Below are 25,378 nucleotides of genomic sequence, written 5' to 3' on the forward strand. Positions count from 1 at the left end.
TATTTTTTTTTTTTTCTTGTTTACTGCAGACTCAGCATCTTAGTAGAATTCTTAGATATGGTTAAAATCTATAAAGAGAAGATTGGACAACTTTTGTCTATTTCAACTAAACACTAGATTTTTGTTTTTGATTTTACTGTAATGGAACAGGGCCTTGTAGAACTTAAGACCAATAAGAGTTCTTGCTCATACTTCTCCATCCAGAGTTTTTAAAAGGAAAACAAATGTCCCTGGTATCAAGAAATAAAGCCACGAAATTATTAATTAAGAAAAGGAAAAACCAGCAGATACTATAAAAAGCTTTTAACCAATCAATCTTCAAGTAACTTCAAGCTAAAGCTAAGGAAATAATGCTTTATTACTTAGATTGCATCCAGAAACAAATAATCTACCATCTACATGTCAAGTTGGGTCCAGGCATTCCATTATCCACTAGTAGTCAAGTGTCTTAAAAATGAATTAAATAAACAATGTTTAATTTTGGCTACTTTTATAGACATTAAATATGCACATGAAAGGGTGTAGAGAACAAAGATTTGGAGTAATAGGAACACAATTTCTTGGACCAAAGACTTCTTTGGTCAGAGATTCTATATAGTTTATTATTAACATGGCAACTTCAAATACAGACCATTTGATTTTCTATGGGTATAGTTTTCACCCTAACACTTTTCTACATTTACATAAATAATCTCCTCAAGCTTTTGGAGTCTGAAGATAATGTTAAGTTTGCTCTGTTTACAGATTATTTGGTCTTGTGAAAAGTAGTAACAAAACAATATCAAGATGTCTGAATGAGTCAATGGAATACAAGAAGTTCAAGAATTAGTGCACAATAAAAATCATGGTAAATGACAACACCTTAATTTATCATCTAAAATAGAAAAATCTTAAAGCTAATTGCTCTAATCAAAGCCATAAAATTCAACTTTTGGATGGTACCACTTACCTAACTTACAAGCTCAATTTTTATTTCAATAGGACCGAATACAATAGAATAAGAAGTGGTTACAATGCCTTAATCTTAATTTATAAACTGTATATTCAACCTATATATACCTTTATTGTTGTGAAATGTTTATCATAGCTAGAATAGCAATAGGAAAACTGGAAACATTTATACCAAGCTCTCCTATTGATGAAAGGAGCTGTTAAAATTATACGTGATCACACTATGCTTGACAAACATGACTTTACAAAGATGACATGGAGAAATAAGGAGTTTTACTCCACCCAAAACTTATTAAGCTCCTTGTTAATTCCTATTAACAGAATTATTATGCAGTGAAAATAAAAATTTTAAAAACCCACAGTAGTTCCATTCAGGATGTTTTTAAGACAGCCAAAGATTACAATGCCTTATGAGAAAAATAATTCTCCTCCTGAATATCTTTTAAACTGCATGAAGTTTAAGATTTTCTCTTGAAAGAGATTCAGTTAATTGAAAATGCATAATAAAATCTTATTTCTGCCATCAATAGAAAGGAAATGTATCCTTAACAAATTTGTGCTTTAGCAATGCAAATTATTCAAAACCATTATGATTATGATTTAAGGTTTCACCTTTTTAGGTCGAGATGATACAGCTCATGCAGGTGTTTTTAGTGATTGGTTTTCTTTTTGCTTACCTGTTCAAATACACACAACTTATTTTGTCAGTGAAATCAAGGTTAGTTTTATTGCCCTTCAGCAGATGCACATAACAAGAATTTGTTAAAGATATCATCCTCTCAGATTCAAGGTCTGTTTTACAGGCCATTTTGAATAAGTCTTTAATCTTGAATTTTTGCACTGTTTATATTAACCCTTTAATAGATTTGCCCATACAGTGCACGGGCTACTTAAAGTTGGCCTCAACTGGTTTGCCCATACAGCATACAGGAATTGATATCTTCCGAGTTTCCTTTTTTGATTTGCCCACATTTTTATTACATATACAAATTTTTTAATTTCAATATCTACTGATAGATGGCACAATTTCACCATGTTATTACAAAAGTTCTGTTCATATTTTTTTTTGTTGAGCTTGAATTTTTCCCATCTCATGTAACTTTTCTCTATTATTTTCAAGGTTTTCGAATTGAAGCTGTCTTACTTCAGAATTTTTCTAGTGTCAATTATGGAAAAATGTGATGAATTGTGAAAGTAAATAATGGAAAAATTTGTTGCTAGAGGCTGAATTGAATTCTGACTAAGATTCAGAGATGTCCTTCTGTTGCCTGGATCCTTCTTCATGTGACTTATGTGATGAAGATTTGAATTCTGTTAAAAATTTTACTGAAACTGATGTGAAAAATCCTCCAATGTTAACAATATTTTGGATGTTTTACAATTTTATGAAACATTCATTGATATATTTCTTATGGATAAAATTTTTGAAGAGACAAATATTTATGCTAAACAGTGTATTGAATCGAAAGTTACAAAACACTTTTCAAGAAGTAAATTTTAGGAAGAAACAAATTTGGACATTCCTCTTATACACCTTTTACCCCTAAAAAAATGTTTTCATTATTGATTTCATCTTTTGCAACACCACTTACATTTCCCTGATAATTCAGTATTTGATACACAAAATCACAATTGCTCCATATTGTTAAGTATAGCCAGTTACTAAACATCTAAACAAAAAATTTAGAGAGATGGTGACACCAATGTGATGTTACAATGAATGAGAGCCTTATGCTACTCAAGGGACGATTTGGATGGAAGCAACTTATTCCCATAAAAAGAGCTAGATTTGGAATAAAATGTTTAACGCTGTGCAATTTACGCAGGAAAAGATACAATCCTGAAATCTGAGTATTCTGATCTTTGCATTTCATTCCAATGATGAATCCATTGCTTCATAAAGGTTATTTTTTTTAATAGAGACAATTATTATTCTTCATTGAAATTAGCAGACATATTTATTTCATGTTGAATGAACACTTGCAGCACAAGACACCTGAACAGAAAAGGAAACTGAAAAAAAGAAGAAATCGTAGCTTCTCAGAGATTACCGTGATGCAATGGATGCATGTTTCATTACTACCTACAATTCATGATACTCAAACAAATTCAAGTCCACTCAGAAACAAAAGAAAAACATAAACTTGTAATGGATTCTAATAATACGATGAATGAAGTAGACCACATGGTTGAAATTTGAAAAATTTTGAAATTATCAAGAACTTTTCCCCACATCCGGAATGATCTAAAATCCGAACCTCAAAACTGTCAACAACTTTTTTTTTGCTAAATGCGTTATGTATGCATACATTTTATTCCCCCCCCAATAAATGAAACCTATGCAGAATCCCGATTCTTAATTGCCCTTCCGAACTAAATAAAATACCTCGTTATTGAAGAAACAATAATTTAGCATAAATTTGTGTGATCAATAATGTGGTCCTGTAGTTGCGTATCTGCTTGGCATGTATCTCAAACCAAAACATTCTAGACAGAAACATCGCTTATTTTAAACTTACTAATATTTTATACCCCTAACGCCAACTTGACGAATCAGTATTTATTATATTTTGCTTTCATCACCACATGCTTATCAACACATGACCAGGGCCGGATTTAGACTTGATAAGGCCCTAAGCTATTTGAGATATAGAGCCCTTTATAAGTCCAGATATACGAGGGCTATCCAGAAAGTAGATTACGTTTTGGAATAAAAAAATAAACAAAGTATAGGAAACAAATTTTATTATATACAGATGAAAGCCACACTCAAATACTACTTTTCTACATAGTCACCATACAAATTAAGGCATTTATTGTAGCGATGTACGAGCTTGGAAATTCCTTCGTCGAAAAATTCGGCCGCCTGCGCCTTCAACCACTTCGTTACATCTTCTTGCAGCTGTGCGTCGTCATCAAAACGCTGCATAGCCAGCCACTTCTTCATTGCTGGGAATAGGTGGAAGTCGCTCGGTGCCAGGTCGGGACTGTACGGCGGATGAGGAAACAACTCCCACTTAAAAGATTCAAGAACTTTACGAGTGACATTTGCCGTGTGGGGCCGGGCGTTGTCGTGAATCAACAAGATCTTAGAGCTCAACATTCCTCTGCGCTTGTTTTGAATTGCTCTTCTGAGTTTTTGGAGAGTTTGGCAATACCTTTGAGAGTTTATTGTAGTGCCTCTTTCCAGGAAGTCCACCAAAATTACACCTTTTCTGTCCCAAAAAACAGTCGCCATCATCTTCCTTGCCGACATTGTTTGCATGCATTTCTTGGGTTTTTGGGGAGAACTTGTGTGCCCCCACTGCATTGATTGCAATTTCGTTTCACAGTTCACATGTTTCACCCATGTTTCGTCACCAGTAACGATGCGATCGAGTAAAGAGTCACCATCCTTATGGTAAGCGTCCAAAAAGTTCAACGCTGCAGCCATTCGCTGATTTTTGTGGTCCTCTGTCAAGATTTTTGGAATCCATCTTGCACAAAACTTGTGGTAACCAAGCTTTTCGCTGATGATTTCGTGCAACAAACTTCGCGAAATTTGTGGAAAACTCAAAGAAAGTTCCGTTATTGTGAAATTTCGATTTTCACGGACTTTAGCATCGACTTTTTCGAGAAGTTCGGCGGTCACTATGCTGGGTCTCCCACTTCGATCTTCGTCGTGAACATTGGTTCGGCCATTTTGAAATCTTATGACCCACTGACGCACTCCACCTTCAGTGATAATGTTGTCCCCATACACTTCACGAAGCTGCCGATAGATTTCTATCGGTTTACAGTTTTTTGCAGTCAGAAACCTTATTACTGAGCGCACCTCGCAGCTCGCGGGATTTTCAATTAACGCAGACATTTCAAACCGTCACAGTATCTGAACGGAGCACAGCACGAACCTCTCACTAGCACGGCTAGATGCAGACTGAGCTGCGCAATGCTCTGACCCCAAGATGGCCGCGCTAGCCCCGCCCCTAGCGGACACAGACGGAAACGTAATCTACTTCCTGGATGGCCCTCGTAATATGTCAGCGCCAAATATGCTTTTGTGGAAGCCCCCAAGAAAGCGGGGACTCTAAGATATAGCTTGTGTAGCTTACACGTAAATTCTGCACTGCACATGACAACTTAAGTAATGACTTATGCAGTGATGCCAAAACATTTTTTATATAGTACAAAGGGCTATGATAACCTTTTATGTTAACAATATTACGCTTGGCAATGATTACAGATTTAAGTTAAATGCGCTAAGAAATATTGATGAGGAACATTTAACAAAAATTCCTTTCCATATGCTAAAAATAGATTTTGTTAATGATAATCATAGGCCAAAAGATTACATTTATAGTGCTATTTGAATTCAGAATAACTGATTTGCTTTTCACATAAACCCAGAACTGGTGCCAGAACTCGTACGGCTGCACTGGGTGGCAGAATTTAGGGAAGACAAGATTTTTGGAATATTAGAGATCCACCGAGCAACAAAATTAAAGGATGAAAATTACGTCTGTGTACAGAATTAAAGAGAAAATATTAGTACAAAAAAGCAATATAAACAACTTACATTGAAAGAAATGTTTAATAAAATAGACAAATAATTATTAGGCTCTTTTTTGTAAAATTTGTTACCCTTTAGATCATAAATGCTTCATTATTTTATAAATCATGATTTCATATTTTTAATTTTATAAATTCTGCATGCCATCTTACTCAGGGTTAGTAGCCACATTTTAGTTAAAAAAATAAGCACTTTTCAAACACATTTTTAAGGGAAAAAAATAAGCACCTGTCTAATTACATTATACACAATTGCATAACCTTAAAAGAAAAATTAGATCTGTAATTTAAAATATGAGAAATTCAGTATTTATTAAGATAGAATGAACATCACTCAACTATGGAAAACAATTATTATTATTTTTTTAAATTTTAGATAACAGTTCAATTTACAGAACTAGTTTACAATGAGAGGGGGGGAACTATGCAGAACTAAACTATAATACAAGATAATGATGAAATTTCAGTTCAAAATAGAGAAAATAAATAATAATAAGCCATATTTATTATATTTGCTTAGCATCTCCACTCATATTATTTAACGTAAATCAAAATTCTGAACATTTTCTAAATTTTCATTGTATAACAGTTTCCCCTTAACAGATATTGCAAGCAAAGTAATTTAACTAAATATAAGTAAAAAGAGGAACATTTTAAAAAAATTTTTCCTTGGCAACATTTAGCGCATCTGTATTCATTGCCAAATGTAATCATAAACATAAAAGGTTTCCATAATCTTTGTTATTCAATTACTAATATAAAAAAATTGTTTAGGCATTGCTGCAGGAGTCATTACTTAAGTTGTCAAGTGTTGATAAACATACGGTTATGAAAGTGAAATATAATAAATAATAATTCACCAGGTTGGCGTCACAGATATAAAATATTAGCAGTTGTAAAATCAACGATGTTTCTATGCAGAATATTCTTGTTTGAAATGTATGCCAAGCAGATATGCAGCTACGGAGCCAAGAACATTTAACACAAACAAATTTATGCTAAAATGAATTCTTTAATAATGAGGTGTTTTATTTAGTGCTGAAATGAAATTAAGAATCCGAATTCTTCACATGTTTTCTCAAGAGGAAAACAATCAAATGCGCATGAGCAAAGCATTAAAAATTTTTTGTTGGTGGCTTTAAGGTCTAGATTTTAGATCAATCTGAATATTGGACACCCAGATCTCGGACTTTATACTGTAAAATATAATAATTATATTCTTTAAAGACAGATACTGTTCTGAGACCATCCTCATTTTGTTTTGTTTAAGATGTTTGGCAGGACACGACTGTCTACATGCTGATTAATTTTTAGCTCAGTTGAATCTTGTTTTTGTGTTTTATACATATCTGGACAAATTTTTAAGGAACATTTAGACAACTGCACTTCCTTGAGAGCATTATGGCCAACAGCTTGATATCTGCAAACAACATTTCATCAAGAAATATAACTTTACACTCTTTAAATTTAAATATAAATAGGAAAAAAAAAATGAATACCTGTCAGCTTCATCCAAAATGATTATTTTATGTTTTCCTTTTGGCAAAGTAACTTTCTGTTGCGCAAACATCTTGATTTTATTTCTAACTACATCAATCCCTCTAATAAATGGAACAAAATATTTATAAAATTGATGGAAAATTTATTATTACTTAGCATTTCAATAAAAATTTATAATAAAAACATATAAATACAATAATTTATTAACATGCTTTATTAACTTCCCAATTTTACTAATCAGATTTAATAACAGTATCACAAAATGCAAATATGGAAACAGAAGAGAAGGGAAAACGTTATATCTGGTTGTAACGAAAGTTTTCTGCGTTCTTAAAAACATTCTTAATAAAGTTAGGGGAAAAGAAAACACGACAGCAACGCATTTAGTGCACCACCTGAATCTGTTATTTTCTGCCAGTGTTTTGGTAGTTTTTCAAAGCCTCAATAGAAACTCATATCATGCCTCACCATTCTTGTCATGCAAGAAATATCGGGTAACAAAAGTTTCCCACCAAAAAACACTCTTAATAGGTTAAAAAAACATCAAAGCAGTACCTTTATTGCGAGTAGTAATCACCACCCAAACCTATAATTTTCTGCCAACGTTTTGGTAGTTTTTCAAAACCTTTGGCCCAGAAACTTTGTGGCCACGAGTCCAAAAACAGATCAACCTCATTTTGGATGTTTTATGCAGAATGGAAGATAGCACTAGCAAGATGTGGCTGAAAGTGTGAAAAAAGTAGAAGTCTGAAAAGTGATGTCGGGGCTATATGGTGGGTGTGGTGAAAGATTCTATTCAAGTCCATGCAGAGTCCAGCTAGTGAATGCAGACACATGTCTTGCATTATCTTGATGGAACATTACCTTTTTGTATCGGAATTCAGTTCGATGTTTTTCGTTGATAGCAGCGTCAACACAGACTAGCATCCCTCTGTACACCTTATTGTCAAAGGTTTTACCTTTTTTCAGCTATTCTTTGTGGATAATACCAGAGCTCATGCAACGCCCAGCGATTGAACTTGCATGTCAAGTTTATGCAATGCATAGTGCAACTAATGGATACGGCATTAACGTCTAACCCCTTAGCAAGCTCTTGATTGGTTGCATACTGATCTTCTACCTTAAGTTCTCGCAGGTGGGCCTCATAAACCAACATCAGTAGGCCAGCCAGAGCACTCTGCTTCTTAAATGTCATAGTCCTTGTTTTTGAACTTTCGATATGAAACCTTCCCAGTGTCATATGATACAACATTAGTACCTACAGCTATACACATGATTTGGTGACATTCTATGGCTGACTTTTTGTAACAGAATTGAAAGTAAATAATGGTTCTAATGTGGTAGTGTGATAGTTTCATTTCAGACACCTTGTACTTAATGATATTGATATTTTTTTTTTTTTTACAAATTGCACAACACAGTGTTCTAAAGTACGTTTCTTTTTCTTTCAAATGCCAAAATATAAACAAATTGACAAAATATGATTAAACACACCAACATGAACTGCTTGTGCAGATGATATTTGTGGTGGCAGGTAACTTTTGTTAAAACCTGATATTTATAATTTCTATATCATAGAATGCAAGGAGGGAAACAGAAGAGGGAAAATGCTATATTAATAATTTCTCTATGCACTGCTATGAAAATAATACCATAAATAAATGTTTATGTCTTTTTTCCTAAGTTAATATTCTTGTTTCAATTGTTAAGTGACTAATTTAATCTCATAGATTATAATTTTAAAAATAGTTAATATTATATAACATTATAATTATAGAAGAGAAACATTTTTGATCTCCATTCTTATGATATGAAATAAGATAATTAAGTCATAATTACAGTACTCAAAACTTATTAAACTCATAGGTTAATAAAATCAGTTACTAATCATATTCAAATTTCCAAGATCAAAACAGACATATACTTAGTCGGCATTTATTAAATTCATTTTCAATACTTTTAGCACTCAGATTACTAAAAGACTGATATTTCAGTGCCATAATATCCTACTGGCAGTTGTCAAAGCTGTTTGTAGTTCATCCATTTAACTTATTGAGAAGTGTGGTTTACTTATCATTCTGGCATGTAGTGTTGAAATAAAAAAGGTTTGGCTGAACTTTTCACTGGCGAAGTTGGTTTTTTTTTTATTTTGTTTCTAAATAAGTTTAAAATTGATAACCACTTATGAAATATGTTTATATATAACAAATATGTTTGAAAAGGAACTGATTTTTAATAAGAGATGAATACTGTAATATACTTAAATAAATAAATAAAACCTGAAATCATAAAAGTACACTTGATTTTATTGCAGGATAAAGAATTAATCAGTAAAATGCAAAAGCTCCTCTAGCTATGATGCATGCTGCTTTATAGCTCAGTATAAAAGTGTACATATGTTATTCTTTCTGTTGAAGGTTTTGTCAGATATTTTACTATTGTTGCTCTTGTTGTCAGATATTCTGTTGGACTTGCAAGTCCAGTAGAATAACTCCAGCATGTCTCAAATTTGTTTAATTGATGAGAAATCTGGAAAAATTCCTGGCCAAGGAAGGGTTTGCACAGCACGTATGGATGCATCATAAAAAAATGTCAGAGAATTAATAGAAAATGTATGGCACAAGACCTTTATCTTGCTCTACAAGAGTATCTTACAGCTGTGACAGGCAACAAAACTGGTTACAGGATGTCACCTATGCATCATTGATCTGTTTGAGTATGAATAATTACTTGGAGGAACTTGCTGTTGTAGCAGATGGCCCTCCATACCATTACACAGGAAGTAATGGCAACATGACGCTGCAAAATACAATCAGGTTAGCCCTGAAATCCTTGTCACCTTCACAACTGTTTTAAATAGTCAACTGCAAAAGAATGGAAGTGTGATTTATCACTGAAGATGATATATTTCCAGTCTGCATTCTTCCACACCTCCAATCAATGCTATCAGTAGATAACATTAATGGGTGATGTGACAAAGAAGCCTTCAATATAATCCATTATCTGTCAGATAATGTGAAATGGTATATGAGATTACAGGTGAACACATGATGAAGCAAAGCATCTCACTGTGGGCAACAATATTGTTGATGTGATTATAGTCCACTACACAATAAATCAATCTTGCCTTTGCAGTCATACTTCTTGGGTACTGTGAACAGTTTTGATATTAATGTGAAATCTACCACTACAATTCTTCATCAGCATTTATATGCCCAATATGGTAAGTGATTGCTTGGGATGATTCCCATCTTTGTATACCCCAATAATAAAAGCTGCTCCCTAATATTATCTTATTAATAAGTAGGATCTTCCACATATTGTGTAATGGCATTAGATCCACCATTTACAGAATGAAGACTGGAGACTGCATACTAATTGCAGGGTTGCCACTCAAACAGGAGAATGAAATTCCCTGACTTTTCCAGGTTTTCCAGGTGTGTTTCAAGAAAATTCCAGTCTATCCGCGTAATGTACGTTGGTTGTGCTAAGAGGTAAATTAATTATGGTATTACTTGTATTGAATAATTAAGTGTAGCAAATTCACTTAATTATTCAATAAGTCCCAGAGGACATTTATTCTTAATTATTCTTGGTATACTTTGTTTGATAATTTTGTTTAGTTTTCCACTTAAGAAACTTAATAAAATTTAAGATATATATATTGGATAACAAATGTATGTTTTATTTAATTATTACTCATGATCATCACCAGTTCAACATGAGGCTAATCCGGTCCTTATAAATCACAACGCAATGCTAAATAGTTAGGTTAGATTTTAGGTAAATTTAATTTGCGTGAGGTATGTTCTTAAAAGGCACCTTAACACTTGAAAACACAAATATAATTATAATAGTTGTTGTTTTTTCCACTGAAGATTGAGATTAGAATCTTCCCAATCTGGAATAAAATAAGGCTTTTTTTGCAGACATTATGCAGCTAAACAAAAGAAAGAAATCTATTTTAATAAATTGAGGTATTTTATATTTATTTCGCAGCATACATAAGGAAAAAATATGTGCATTAAATTTTGTGATGGTATGTCATCATACTGCTATAATTAATTTCAGGATTATGCCAGAGAAAATTTCCTGAAATTTGGAAATATTATTTACTAATAATAAATAAATTTAGAGGGAAGAAGCAACATTAAATTATATGAATAACATAAAAATAATTACTTAAAAATTGAATTAGAATAATCAACGATATTTTAGTGAATATAGTTATATTACATGGCTAGCCTAGATGACTGATTACTATTTTTTTATTTTACTGCAAAATGGCAAGGTATTTATTAAAAAAAAAAAAAAAAAAAAAAAAAAAAAAAAAAAAAAAAGGTTTAAAAAGATTTTGCGGTGAAATTCTAGTATACGGTAAGGCTTTGGCACGATTTTGAAAATTGTCGCCAAGACGAAAATGACCCGTTTACTGCGCATCAAGATGTCGCCAAATCCCATTATTATTCTAACCAAAGAACGTATATGTAAAGAAGAAAAGGTTCCATACAAGTAATGCTATTACGCCGCTAGAATGCGGAGGGAAAATTTGCCAAGGGATTTGGCGACGGAACCTGGCGGCCAGAATTTCCCTCTCCGCGATGTGTACAGGAAATTGAGAAACACGTGTTAAGAAGAAACGCTCTTTAACAAAAAGAAAACTACGAAAATCCGTTTTTAAATTATTGCGAAAAATCCAAGAAGAAACGTCTTATCAAAGGACGTTTCTTCTTGGATTTTTCGCAATAATTTTAAAAACGGATTTTCGTAGTTTTTTTTTTTTCCCCTGAAAATAACTAATCCATGAATTAATTTACTTGCGCCAAAAAATATTTTCTTTTCCTTTAGAGTTTAACCACTTGCGCTAAGACTAAACTTCACAGTTGCGGTGCCGTGCGCTACAATATAACAAGTCGTAAAGTGTCTCATTTACGCCGCTCCGCATCTGCGAGTGCAATTCAGAGCTGTAACTCGAGAAATAAACAATCTCGTTGTTAGGCGACGTTTGCACCACGTTATTTTCATTTTTGCGATAAATGCTTATCGACGTGGTGTTCACGTCGCTCGCGGTTTGAGACAAAAGCATCTTGGCGTGCGTGGCACGTCTTTTTAGCGCAAGTGGTTAAAGAAATTTTAAACGATATTCATTTTATGAACTCTTGATAACGTGACCTTCGAACTTCGACACCGGTTTCGAGCTTTGGCGACAGATATATCAGACATGCACAGCTGTTTTCCCTCTATGATGGAACGGAGCCACAGCCACGTCTGTTGCAGAGAGGTTTTCCTTCTTTACAATACATATTCTTTGATTCTAACCTCCATGGTACCGTATACTAGGATTAAACCCATTTTGTTTTATACGAGAACAGGTACTTTCTTTAGTTCATGCACTGCACATGCGATTCTCGAGAATATTGGAAACCAACAGTTGCGGGAAAGTTGCTTTGCCTTTCTAAAAGACAATCAAATTGGAGCTGCGAAAATTGGCTCTATGCCAGCTACCCGAATGACACTCACGTGATACATAATTCGCCAAAAAAGTTACCTCTTCCGACGTCAGCGCAAAAATCGCTTTTTTTGGCGGGATCGTTGTATGAACTTCCCTGACTTTTCCAGATTTTGACAAAAATACTTAAATTCCCTGACTTTTCCCTGAATATTTTGGTCAATTTTCGAATTCCTTACTTTTCCCGGTTTTCCAGGTAGCGTGGCAACCCTGTAATTGTCATACTTCTTGTTTATTTAATTGTGCTTTCAAGCTGCTTTGATGTTTTTTCAAAACAATGTAATTTTATTAAGATTTTTTAAAAGCTACAGAAGTTATAAATGTGTTTACCTGTCATTTGAAGCATTTAATTCCAATACAGCATCTTTAAAGCAGGGACCTAACATTATTTTTGCTAAGCATAAAATAGTAGTTGTTTTTCCAACTCCAGGTGGCCCCTATAATTAGAAATATCATTTAATAAATAGAAAATTAAATTTACAATAAAAAACAATCTCAAGATATCACGAATATTTCCCATTTGGAAATACACTGCTCAGCAAAATCAAGGAAGCAGGTGATTCAGTGACTACAAACAACTGCTAGTAAATATATATAAATAAGAATAAAGAATAAAAGTTGTTTAATTTTTAACAGATTTTTAAAGTAACTCAAATTTTATCAGAACACTGCAATTTTAAGAAATATTTAAAGTAGGACTTGATTCAAGTGTTTGCACAGCTGCAGTAGTGCTGATGAAGATGTAAATCATATTCTTCTAGAGTGTATTTATTATATTCAGCAGCAGAAGATACTTCAAGCCACTTTAAAGTACATGTCTCTATCTTGGTTACCCCTTTTCTTCTCAACCTTTACAGATGAAGGAGAAAATTTATGCTTTTTGGAATTTCATTCTCAATTTAGATTATTACGTTCTTTTTATCACATTATTTTATTTATTTAAAGAAAAAAAATTCTTCTTTGCAGATGAGGAGATGGAATTAAGCGTTAAATTTTTGCAGCTCTTTTTTCATTATTCACATAATAGATAATATTATGTGATAATATTTAGATAACTATTTTGAATAAAAATCACTTAACAAAGGTGCTCCTCTAATTTTGCTCACCAGTGTATAAGGAATGGTATACTGATTATTCTTTGTAAAACTTAAGCCTGAAATGTATATTTTATATATTACACTTCATAGAAATGACTGAATAGTTATTTGCATTTTACGACCACTTCATGTAAAATAACACAGAGAATAATAGACTCATAAGTTCAAATGGCAGCATTTAAACAGAGCTCTGCGATTTTACTATTTGAATAGATACTGCCTCTTACAAATGAATATTTATTTTATTTTTTAAAAAATAATGAAACTGTCTTTATTAATTTAAATTATGGTCATTTTCAGAAATACTATGCATTCCTAACATTAAAATGCTTTGTTGGAGTATTCTTAAGATTATACTGCCATAAGATTACATCTTTAACGCATTCATGCCAATAGATTTCAACAACTGAACCAATTTTTTTTTTATTGCATCCCTACTTTTTGATGGCAATATTCATATTACACTAGAATTCAAATAATCCACACACCCTGAGATCAAAGGTTGTGGTGATTATAGCTCATGTCTTTCTGAGTTTCGTTTAAATTTTCTTCTGCCCCACCAAAGGCAGAGTGTGTTTACGACCACTGAATACTGGTATTTCAATCTGAGTTTGAATCCAAGCAAACAGGCTAGCTGTGTGGTTCGTTTTTGTGGTTTTCCTCACATGTAACATGAATCTGAGCCAATGTCTGTTAACCATTTGGTGGCTGTGAGATTGAGAAATTCTTTCTTCCAAAATATGTGCTATAGCTGTCAGTTGCAAATTTGTAATGAAAGCTGTGTTCATTTGCATCCACTGTAAACTGGAATATAAGCTGAGCTTGTTGATGACCATCAAAAGGTTAAAGAGTACTCCAGGAAGCTATATCTACCCTCAGGTCGACAGGCCTTGCATGTTTTCCCATATTCATGTAACCTTATTTACACTTTTCCCTTTCTAATTTTCACACTTAATCTGAATCATTAGCAGATAAAAAATCCAAGAGACTTGCAGCAAAGAACTTGATGTTGCACAGTAGTATGCCTGGTATACCAAAGTTCTAAAAAAATAATGAGCAAAGGCTGGATGGACTTTACTTTGACCTCACAACACCTCAGTGACTATATAAATGTTCAACTAAAAATTTTTTAAGACACAATAATTCCTGACCACAGAATACTATCTTTCATAATAAAACAATAAAGCTTCTAAACAGTAATTAAACAATACAAAATTACAAAAAGGACAACTGAAACATTCCTGAGAATAATTGAAGAAAAAATCATCCCCATTCATAATAAAATTAATACCAATAAAACAAAAGCAGAACTAAATCAAGCATCCAGCCTTTTAACAATAATAATCCTGTAACCTCTTCAGAATTATCCAAATATTTCTTAAAATCTATCATCTTTGGAAGAGGATGATAGAGACTTAGTTGCAATGTCTGCAGTTTGATTGTCCTGATTTGAATACTCCAATTGTTTTGAGCATAATTTCATTCTTAATAAAAGTTCACAGATGGCTTTCTTTGACTTTTTAATTTGTTTGTCATCCAACAAAATTCAGTGTTTTGGATCTACATATATTGAACCCACGAAGATCTCATTATCTAGCAAACTAGTTTCTCTTTTCTTCATTGAAGAGAGTTTTCCTTCTGCAATAAGACCACTATTTCAGAAATAACAAACATCCCATTCTCGCCTCCTGTCAGTTCTTCAGATTGCAGCTTTTTTGTGGCTATATATGGTGTAGAAAGAAGAGTTTCCAATTCTGTAAGATCATTTCACAGTCTTTCTGCTAGTAAAACATTAGGGTTATCTACATCTTCTAAAAAAGTTCTTAATTCTAACAACCTCTTTATCATCAAATATGTACTTCCTTATCACATTGCTTGATCAATGATTGCTCCTTTTCCTGCTCAGTTACTAAGAATGGCATCAATTTTGAGAGTTCTTGCTGCTTACCTAAATTTACAAGGGAGATTTGTAACTAAATGAATCAGTTTAATCACTAATGGCAAATATCACATCCATCCTCCTTCCTTATATTTATTTACTAATATGCCAATAAAATATAAATTTATTAATGTATATATAGTCCATAAATAAAAAATATAACTCAGTTTGTCATTAATTTTTTTTTCCAATTCACTTTAATTTCATTTCAAATTTGAACTGTCCAACAAAAACTGAAATTGGAGTTGACGTGTTTCTAGTGACTCCAGCTCCAACTCCTTTTACCCTAAAATCTGCCTAAGTCCGATTCTGACTCCACAGCCCTGGTTAAAATGATCCCTTTTTCTGAGATGTGTTTCATTAATGAGGAGGACATTAATGTTGTATTTATTTAGGTAATTTGCAAGTTCAATTTTTTGCTTCCTTATTCTGCTGGTTTTGAAAAAGAAAATATAAACAGTTTCCTACCCGCATGATGTGTGATAATGCACAATTAAAACCATATTTTAGAATAGTTACCATTGCAACAATTTCAAGTTTAGCAATGAAATATTTTGCATATTTCGCCATAACTTTTTTGGCCTTTGCTGACCATTCTGGTAGAGACTGGCCAATGGTTGCAATTTCAATTTCTTTTTTATGGATTGCTTTAAAATTTTTTTATCCTAGATGAATTTTGGTTTTCAAAGTTTTAATTAATTCTAAAAACTCATTTTCATTATGTTTTATTTATGAAGTTGGTTTTTTCTCTTGTGAATATCTGGCCGTACTTTTTGTGTCTTTTGAATGTGCTTATAGGATGAAATACAATCTGCATCACATAAAATATTTTATGTGATGCATATAACATAAAATACATTTTTCAGGACCATCTTTTTTTGAGTGCCCAAAATTCCATGCGAGGTTATAAGAGGCACTTCATGCATCACGGGTTGTTATAAAATGTGTTTTGGTTACGCGTACACCTTTGACATTGAACTGCACAACTTTTATATTTAAGAAAGTATATTAAGTCATATATTCTTTGCTCCTCCACATTTCTAGAGGTTTCCATTAGAAATATTGGAAGAGGAATATCATTTAAAATTTAGTGAGTTGGCTTACTTTGAAGAATGGGATATTTTGAGCTTTTAGCTCTTCTATATTGGCGTTTGACGGTGATTTCTTAATCACAACCTGTTGGCTTTAAGTTTTCCTTATGCAAATTTTGATCATAGGTCAATCCGCGGTAAGCTAACGTGGTTGCCGCTGAATGGCCGATGACGTCAAGATCGGCAGATTGGCCGAGTATTATATATATATGTACGCCGAATGTTGTGTTATTATGAGTTAACATAATGCTAGTTTTCTTTCACTCAAATGATTTTAAATGTAAAGGCTACAGTGTTACCTTATTTTATTTTAATTTACGGAATAAAGCATGAATTTTATTTAGATTAGTCTTAGCTTTATTGAAGGGAAGCAAAATATGCTTTACCTTTATCGCCCCTGCCAACACAACCTTGATTGGTTTAACAGATTTCAATGCATAAATATGATATGGAATGCCTTTTTCATTGAAAACTCTGGTAACATTACAATAATTTTCAGAATTGTGAAATTTTTGATGTTGAAATTTTCTACTATTATTTTTTTATTGCACAATGGTTCAATTTGCTTTTTTAACTCTTTCCACTTACCTTTTCTTTAGCAACAACAACTGGAGATATTTAATTGGCTGTTTTTATATGGTTTAGTGAAGTCCACAGCATCTGCTTTCTCATGATCCTCTGTTTCACCATTGATGGTTTCATGTTCCATTTCATCTTCTATGGGCAGGGTTTCAAATCTGTTCTGTTGTTCAATGTCTGATTGAGAAGCTGACCTAAAGATCTTTTAAGCATTCTTTTGGTTTATACATTTTTTATGCACTCTTTAATCCAATTCTCCTAATTTTTTTGGTTACTGGTAGTTTTCTCTTCATTAGGTGGAGCTAACTGCTTTGACTTTGGACTGTTTTTTTTTCGTTGATTAATTTTGCTATCTGTACAAGTCATATCTTGTACTTTGGCTCTGCATTCATTAGTATTATTTAAAATGGCAATAACTGATTCTTTCATTTGCCTAAATGTATATGTACAGTCAAAAGTCGTTAATCTGGACTCGTCAGGACTTCGGCGGTTCCAGATTATCGATTATAGATCATCAGTTTAAATCTGGTTAGATGGCGTGCAGAAATTATAAAATTAAAAATATGAAACCGTAATTTATGAAATAAAGAGCAATTATGATCTAAAGGGTATCAAAATTTACCAAAAAAAAAAAAAGCTTAATATTTATTTGTTTACTTTATTAAACATTTCTTTCAATGTAAGTTGTTTAAGTTGCTTCGTTTTATATGCTAATACTTTCTCTTTAATTCTATAAACAGACATAATTTCTTCTGCAGTTACAGAGTTCCGCTGTTCAAGTCCTGTAATTGCTGTGTCAAGAATACTGGCTAATTTGTCAATCGAAACTTTTTCGTTTTCAATAACCTCTGTGTCACTTTCTTCACTATTGGAAGCGAATTATAATGACGAGGAATTTGATTTAAATCATATCAAAGACGGAGTACATCGAGATGAAATACTACATTTAGTAGGGAATTATAAGCCAAATAAAATAAAAACATCTGCCCTGAAGATAAGGATAGTGCTGACAGATCAACTTCCAGTTTTCACTGCTCGGCGCGACGACCCCCCTCCCCGCACAGCAGCGTGAAATTGATAAACATATTTCGGAATGGTTAGAGAAGCAAAGGCTATGCCTTTATCCATTTTTTGAAGCAATTCCACTTTTTGTTTGATGGAGATCGAAACATGCTTACTTTTATAAAATTGATCTAACAGTCTGCAAAAAATAATAAGCCGGATCCATTTAGAAGGAACAACGCAATCTGCAACATTAACTGAATTAGATAATTTTAGCTTAGCTTATACCGCCCGTTATACATTAAACGCGCATGTGTAAACGTATTATGCGCATGCGCAGAAAGTTTGTAGCTTTGAGGTCTGGATTATGGGTGTCCGAATTAACGACTTTTGACTGTAAAATACAAAATATCTAATATGCAAAATATAAATTCTAGCTTTTAAATAATAAATTAATAGCCATATAACTTCCGTTTCATTCTAAAAAAAAATAACAGCAATAAATTTTACTTCCTGCAGTTCTGATGGGCACTTGCCGATGAGCTCTGAACCCAAACTCCTGTACATTAAAGTGTCACATGATCTCAAATGGAATTCAGAATATAAAAAGCTTAATTATGTCGCAACTCCTTCTTCTTCTCTTCGCTTGTCTCTTGTGCTGCTTTTGGCTGTGGCAGCTGCTATGCAAAGTTTACTTTTCTAAATTCATCCATTGTTTAAAATGTGAGCTGTAGAAAATTGTGGGGTGCATAGCGCACCCATAGTGATAATGTGCATTATCGAAAAATAAAATGATGTGTGGAATTTACAGTTATGTGTGTTCTTCAAATGTCATCTTGCTAACTACGTAGCAAAGTCGCAGTCCTCTCCAAGCCAGTCCGTTGCAACTCTCACCAAGTCATCTTATTTCATCTAATAATGTAGTCTTATCACAATAATAATGCAGTATTCTTACATATAATGGAACAGTTTTATTACATATATATATATATATATATAGAGAGAGAGAGAGAGAGAGAAAGAGAAAATTTCTGGTAAGTTTGTTATGCTGAATTGTACTAAAAATTAAAATTTTATTTACATTCAAAATGAACACAGTTTACAGGCATTTGTAGTTAAACAGTTGCAGATTACCAGAATATTATTGCAATACTTAATTTTTGCCATTTTTGTAGTTCACTTTTTAATTGATGTAAAAGTACTTCATTAATTTCATCCTTAGTTTGACTATGAACATATTAACACTTTTTCTTCACCTAACATATCATCTCTTATAGGTTTAAAAAAAAAAAAGTATAAATTTACAGGGAAAAGAAAAACTATCATTAAAAACTTACAGCTAATATGACATTTGGTATATTTCCTTCTCGTGAGAATACCTACAAAAAAATAAGAAGTGAAAATTACACAAATATTATTCAAACAAGATTAAAAACAAACAATAGAAAAGAATTAATTTTAGAATTAAATTATGAAGCACATGAATTAATTACCTCAAAAACAAAAATTAAATTTTAAGTGATATAATAAATAGCATAAATTAAGTAAACAAGAAGCCAATTAAGAAGCTCTTTACATCAATGAAAACAATTTCATGCATAAAAATTATTAAGTGGAAAAACTTATTAAAAGCAATTTAACAGTAAATGAAATACTTAAGGAAAATACAAACAACAAATTAAAAACTTTTATAGTTTATTCATAATGAATTTAGAGTCTATATTTTTAGTTTTGGAAGAACTAATACATTTTTGAAGGAGGTCCTTTAATATGATACATTTTATCAGAATTTCAGCAAGTTTTTAGTATTACTAATTCTTATATCAAATATGACTGGCTGAGAAAACTATAGTTTGACCATCTCAAGCGCAACTCTAGTTGGCATTCTGTCAAAACACATAGACTCGTCCAAAAGGGGCAGTATTACTTGCTGCGACGTGAAAGGTCTTCTTTTCTCCGGAAAGAGCTATGCTGGAGGAAAAGAAAGTACGCATCCTTCCACCCTATTTTGAGAATAATTTGGTCTGAATGGCACATGCATGTTTGCGCTCATTGTCGCGGATGAGGAGGTCGAACTATAATAATATGTCGGGGTTGTGTCAACTACAGTACAAAGTCCATTATCCGGAATGATCTATAATCCGGACCTCAAAGACACAAACTTTACACATTCGCGTAATGTATGCTTTACATATTGCACGTTGGAAGAAATGTTTAATAAAGTAAACAAATAAATATTAAGCTTTTTTTTTTTTTTTTTTTTTTTTTTGTGTGTGTGTGTAAAATTTGATACCCTTCAGATCATAATTGCTCTTTATTTCATAAATTATGGTTTCATATTTTTAATTGTATAGTTTCTGCATGCCATCTTACCAGATTTAAATTGATGATCTATAATACGAAAAACCCCTAATCCGGAATCGCAAAGTCCCGACGAGTCAAGACCAGTGCAGGATTTACGTATAAGCTATGCAAGCTATAGCTTAGGGTCCCCACTTTCTTGGGGCTTCCCAAAAAATTAAAATATAGTATAACAGACTTATAAAGGGCTCCATATCTCAAATAGCTGAGGGCCTTATCAAGTCCAGCTCTGGCCAAGACTATCAATTTTGAGGGCAGATCCTCCATCAGAAGCAAAAAATCTGCAATGAAGGAAAAGCCATGGTTGTATTTATACAAAAAGGAGTAAAGTGAATGAGAATTTAGCACCATCTGCTAGGAGGGAAAAAAAAAAAAAAAAAAAAAAAAAAAAGAATAATTAAGTTACTAGAATTTTACAAACATTAGGAACAACTGCATTGGAATTAAAATTATTAAGTAAACACGATAATATTTGTAAATATAAAAAGCTTCAAGAAAATTTGCCAATAGAAAACACTTGAAGCTTGGTGAATTGGATTTTCTTCAAGAATTTCACATTCTTAAACTTTTCAATTTTTGTTATTATTTCTGTCAACAGATGGCATTATCTTCTCATTATTTTTACAGTCAAAAGTCGTTAATTCGGACACCCATAATTCGGAATGATTTATAATCCGGACCTCAAAACTAAAAACTTTCTGCGCATGCGGCGCGTTGACACATGCGCATAGGCGTTTACGCGTGCGCGTAAGACCTTTTACGACTCCGCATATGAGTGTGCGCAAGTGCAGAATACGTTTTCGCGTGCGCGTTTTATGTATAATGGATGTATAAGCTAAATAATTATCTATTTCAGTTAATGTTGATGATTGCGTTGATCCTTAATTTTCGAATTGGATCCGGCTTATTATTTTTTGCAGACTGTAAGAGCAATTTTATAAAAGTAAGTTTAAACTTTCGATTATATCAAATAGAATTTCCGATATATATTTGTTAATATGTAAAGGATCTAAAGCGAAAGTATGTCTTGAAATCCGAAATCTGTTTATCAATTTCACGCTGCTCGGTGGGGGGTTCGTCGCGGTGTGTGCCTAATGAATTGGAAGTTGATCTGTCAGCACTATCCTTATCTTCAGGGCAGATGTTTTTATTTTATTTGGCTTATAATTCCTTATCAAATGTAGTATTTCATCTCGATGTGCTCCGTCTTTGATATGATTTAAAACAAGTTCCTCGTCATTATAATTCGCTTCCGATAGCGAAGAAAGTGACAGAGGTTATTGAAAACGAAAAAATTTCGATTGACAAATTAGTCAGTATTCTCGACACAGCAATTATAGGACTTGAACAGCGGAACTTTGTAACTGAACAAGAAATTATGTCTGTTTAATAGAATTAAAGAGAAAGTATTATCACATGAAACGAAACAAAACTTAAACAACTTATATTAAAAGAAATGTTTAATAAAGTAAATAAATAAATATTAAGCTTTTTCTTTTTGCAAATTTTGATACCCTTTAGATCATAATTGTTCTTTATTTCATAAACTACGGTTTCATACTTTTAATTTTAGAATTTCTGCATGCCATCTTACGAGATTTAAACTGATGATCCATAATCCGGAATCGCCGAAGTCCCGAAGAGTCCGGATTAATGACTTTTGACTGTACTACTTTTGGGTATAAATACAACCGTGGGTTTCCCTTCATTGCAGATTTCTTTGTTCCTGATGAAAAAGAAGTTGCATCCATTTGCCTTTGCAATTGATAGAGTCTTGACTAAAATCTAGGAGATACATAAGGTTGTTGCTTTTCTTAATTTTATGTTTTATTTTGGCATGTCTTAATGTTACACATTTTTAAAATTAATTAAAAAAAAAAAAAAAACCTGCTTTCACACATATTAATATTTTACTGAAACATATAGAGGAAGATAATGTTTCACAAAATTATTCAAGTCCTTATTTATGTGTATGCACTTTTTATGCCACTGGTTTTTAGATATTAAATGGTAATAGTATATGCTAAATTTTTGTGGTGATAATATATATTTAATGTAAATTTGAAATAAGTTAATAATATGTTCATATTATAACTACAGAATATTTAGTTTAAAATAGCTACATTCATATCTTTCTGAAAATTTTGCACTTTTTATAGAAACACTACAAATAATGCATTGTTATCATCTTGCGAAGTAATCCCGAAAGAGGAATTTTCCTGAGACAAGGAAAATAGGGAGATGTGCAGTAGGTGTTATACTTGAAAGCCTAAATGTATTTCAGGAAACAGGTGTAGTAAGAGACTATTATAATTTAAACTAAAAGGTTTAAAGCATCATAAATACAGTAACAAAAAGTCTGTCACAGAATACATGTATTAGAAAGTCTAAAAACAAAAGTAATCAGAAGCAGTTATGTTTTAAACGAGTTTGCTCTTGGAAGTAGAAATGCATTTGACGATGAGCTCATTATGAAAAGGAGAAAATATTGTTGGCTCTTTAATTAGAATTCTGAGAAAAATATGTTCACTTGTTTTTTCTCGTGGTGTTCCAATCTAGGAAAATACCTGATTTTACATGTGTGTTTTATTTTGCCAGCAGTGGTTAAAAAAATGTGAAGGGGTCTGATAAATCGTAAGTGAACATGTCTTAAAGAAGATATTCTAATTTCTTGAATTTTACAGAAATGCTTTGAAACTTTTTATTTCCTTAATTAAAACATATTGATTATTAATTGGATATTTTACTTGATGGAAGCTACATATAATGTTTTATTTTGCTACTTACACAATCCTCTCAATCTTTGGGCAGAAATTATTTCTACAAAATTGTCTACCTTTTTCGACATTTTATAACTGGATGCATATTGTGATATTTGTTTCGCAGTTGAAGCAAACTCCATTGATGGAACATAGCAATGACTTATTTAACACATTAAAGTCACAAGATGAAGATACACTCAGAAAAAAAAAAAAAAAAAAAAGGCGACTTGCAAACAAGAAGAGAAAACGCATTCTAACTTTTTAAAATAAAATAAATACTTTCTTCGTGCGAAAATCGCATGCGACTCTTGAGCTTGCATTTCAAACATTGCCGTTGAGACATATATTATTCTTCATCTATTTAAACTGCACAAGAATTTAACAACAATATTTAAAGCCGTTACAACCTCTCTCCGAACACAGAGACGTTTTCTGAAGGGAAACGTCTGTGAAATTCGAAAGTTTATGAGCTCATCTTTCTTATTTATTTAAGAGAAGACAAAGGAATGTCTGCCACTGCAACAGCATTGAAAATTTGGATGACATACACAAAGCTGTAATAATATATTTTTTTCCAAGTTCTTGAAGTTGGTACTGGACCAACAGCATCAACATTTATTTTAGTGAATATTTCGGAAATGATTGGTACTAATTTCACTGGAGCCTTCTTTTTGTCATTTCCCTTCCCAGTGCACTGACAAGCATAACAGGTTTTTACAAAACCTTTGGTTACAATTATGTTTAAGGTCAGAAGATATAACTCTGCAGAAAAGTTTTTTTAGCAGGTTTTTCTTATACAGTAAACAAATTAAAATAAACTTTTCTTCTTTTCATATCTGACGACAAAACTTGAAAATTGATATTCAGTCTGCTTTTAAAGTCTCAATTTCCATAAGAGAAATACTTGAAAAATTTTTTTAGAGAAATTGGTTTCATATGGGAACAAAGACTGAAGTATTTGAATCTTTCTTTACCCGGGAACTGAACCCACGAAGCAATTAAGAACTTCCAGCAAAACTTTTCTTATTCAACTTTCAACTTCTGAAGAATGGGCTGACTATTTGGAAGTTTTCAATGTTGGATATGAGTAAGTTTCTTAAGAAAATCTACCATAAGTGTATTTCTTCCATTAAGCAAATATACTTTGTATGTGTAACCCAAATAATCCAATCCAATTTAGCAACTCAGTCAACTGCTGCTGTACAACTACTCAACTTGGGGTCTTAAAAATGAATTGAACAAGAAATGCATAAAACATTAGGTTATTTGAATATGGTAAAGCACACAAGAGCTGTATGCCAAAAGAAAGGGATGCTCTATGGGACTCTCTAAGGAAAAATGGCTTGTGCTCAAGCTATATATAAGGAAAACTATGAAAATCAATTGTGAAGCTGCCCAGTTCATCTGGAATTAATATTGAGTTCAACAGTCTTAACCATAGCTTTCAATGCTTTTAATTACAAAAAATGTATCACAGGACAAAGTCTTTAATCCGGACTCGTCGAGACTTCGGTGATTCCAGATTATAGATCATCAATTTAAATCTGGTAAGATGGCATATGCAGAAATTATAAAATTAAAAATATGAAACCGTAATTTATGAAATAAAGAGCAATTATGATCTATAGGGTATCAAAATTTACAACAACAGGGAAAAAAATGCTTAATATTTATTTGTTTACTTTATGAAACATTTCTTTCAATATAAGTTGTTTAAGTTGCTTCGTTTTTTATGTGATAATACTTTCTCTTTAATTCTATAAACAAACATAATTTCTTGTTCAGTTACAAAGTTCCACTGTTCAAGTCCTGTAATTGCTGTGCCGAGAATACCGACTAACTTGTCAATCGAAATTTTTTCGTTTTCGATAACCTCTCTGTCACTTTCTTCATGCCTTTACCCATTTTTCACAGTAATTCCACTTTTTGTTTGATAGACATAAAAACATGCTTTCACTTTGTAGATCCTTTGGCAGCTCCAGAATTGGAAACTTTTTTTTGACATAATCGAAAGTTCAAGCTTACTTTTTTATAAAATT

The 25,378-nt window shown here is 32.4% G+C and overlaps 1 protein-coding gene and 1 long non-coding RNA gene across 4 annotated transcripts in view; one reads left to right on the forward strand and one right to left on the reverse strand.

Moving 5' to 3' along the window:
• Positions 1-3,434, forward strand: part of LOC118185516 (uncharacterized) — a 45,910-nt gene extending 42,476 nt beyond the window's left edge. Inside the window, exon 3 of the long non-coding RNA XR_004757603.2 lies at positions 2,072-3,434. This is a non-coding gene — a long non-coding RNA (uncharacterized LOC118185516). The remainder of the gene's footprint in view (positions 1-2,071) is intronic.
• Positions 1-25,378, reverse strand: part of RfC4 (replication factor C subunit RfC4) — a 76,045-nt gene that overhangs the window by 30,316 nt on the left and 20,351 nt on the right. For all 3 annotated transcript variants that reach the window (XM_085814484.1, XM_035355384.1, XM_035355385.2), the window contains 3 exons: positions 19,554-19,595; positions 12,839-12,945; positions 6,999-7,100 (listed from right to left, as the gene is read on the reverse strand). In XM_085814484.1, coding sequence (XP_085670610.1) covers positions 6,999-7,100; positions 12,839-12,945; positions 19,554-19,595 — 251 coding nt within the window. The remainder of the gene's footprint in view (positions 1-6,998; positions 7,101-12,838; positions 12,946-19,553; positions 19,596-25,378) is intronic.

This window comes from Stegodyphus dumicola, chromosome 4, assembly GCF_044657685.1.
Source record: "Stegodyphus dumicola isolate Sdum_Otavi_A_Nest chromosome 4, ASM4465768v1".
In the NCBI taxonomy this organism is placed as follows: domain Eukaryota; kingdom Metazoa; phylum Arthropoda; class Arachnida; order Araneae; family Eresidae; genus Stegodyphus; species Stegodyphus dumicola.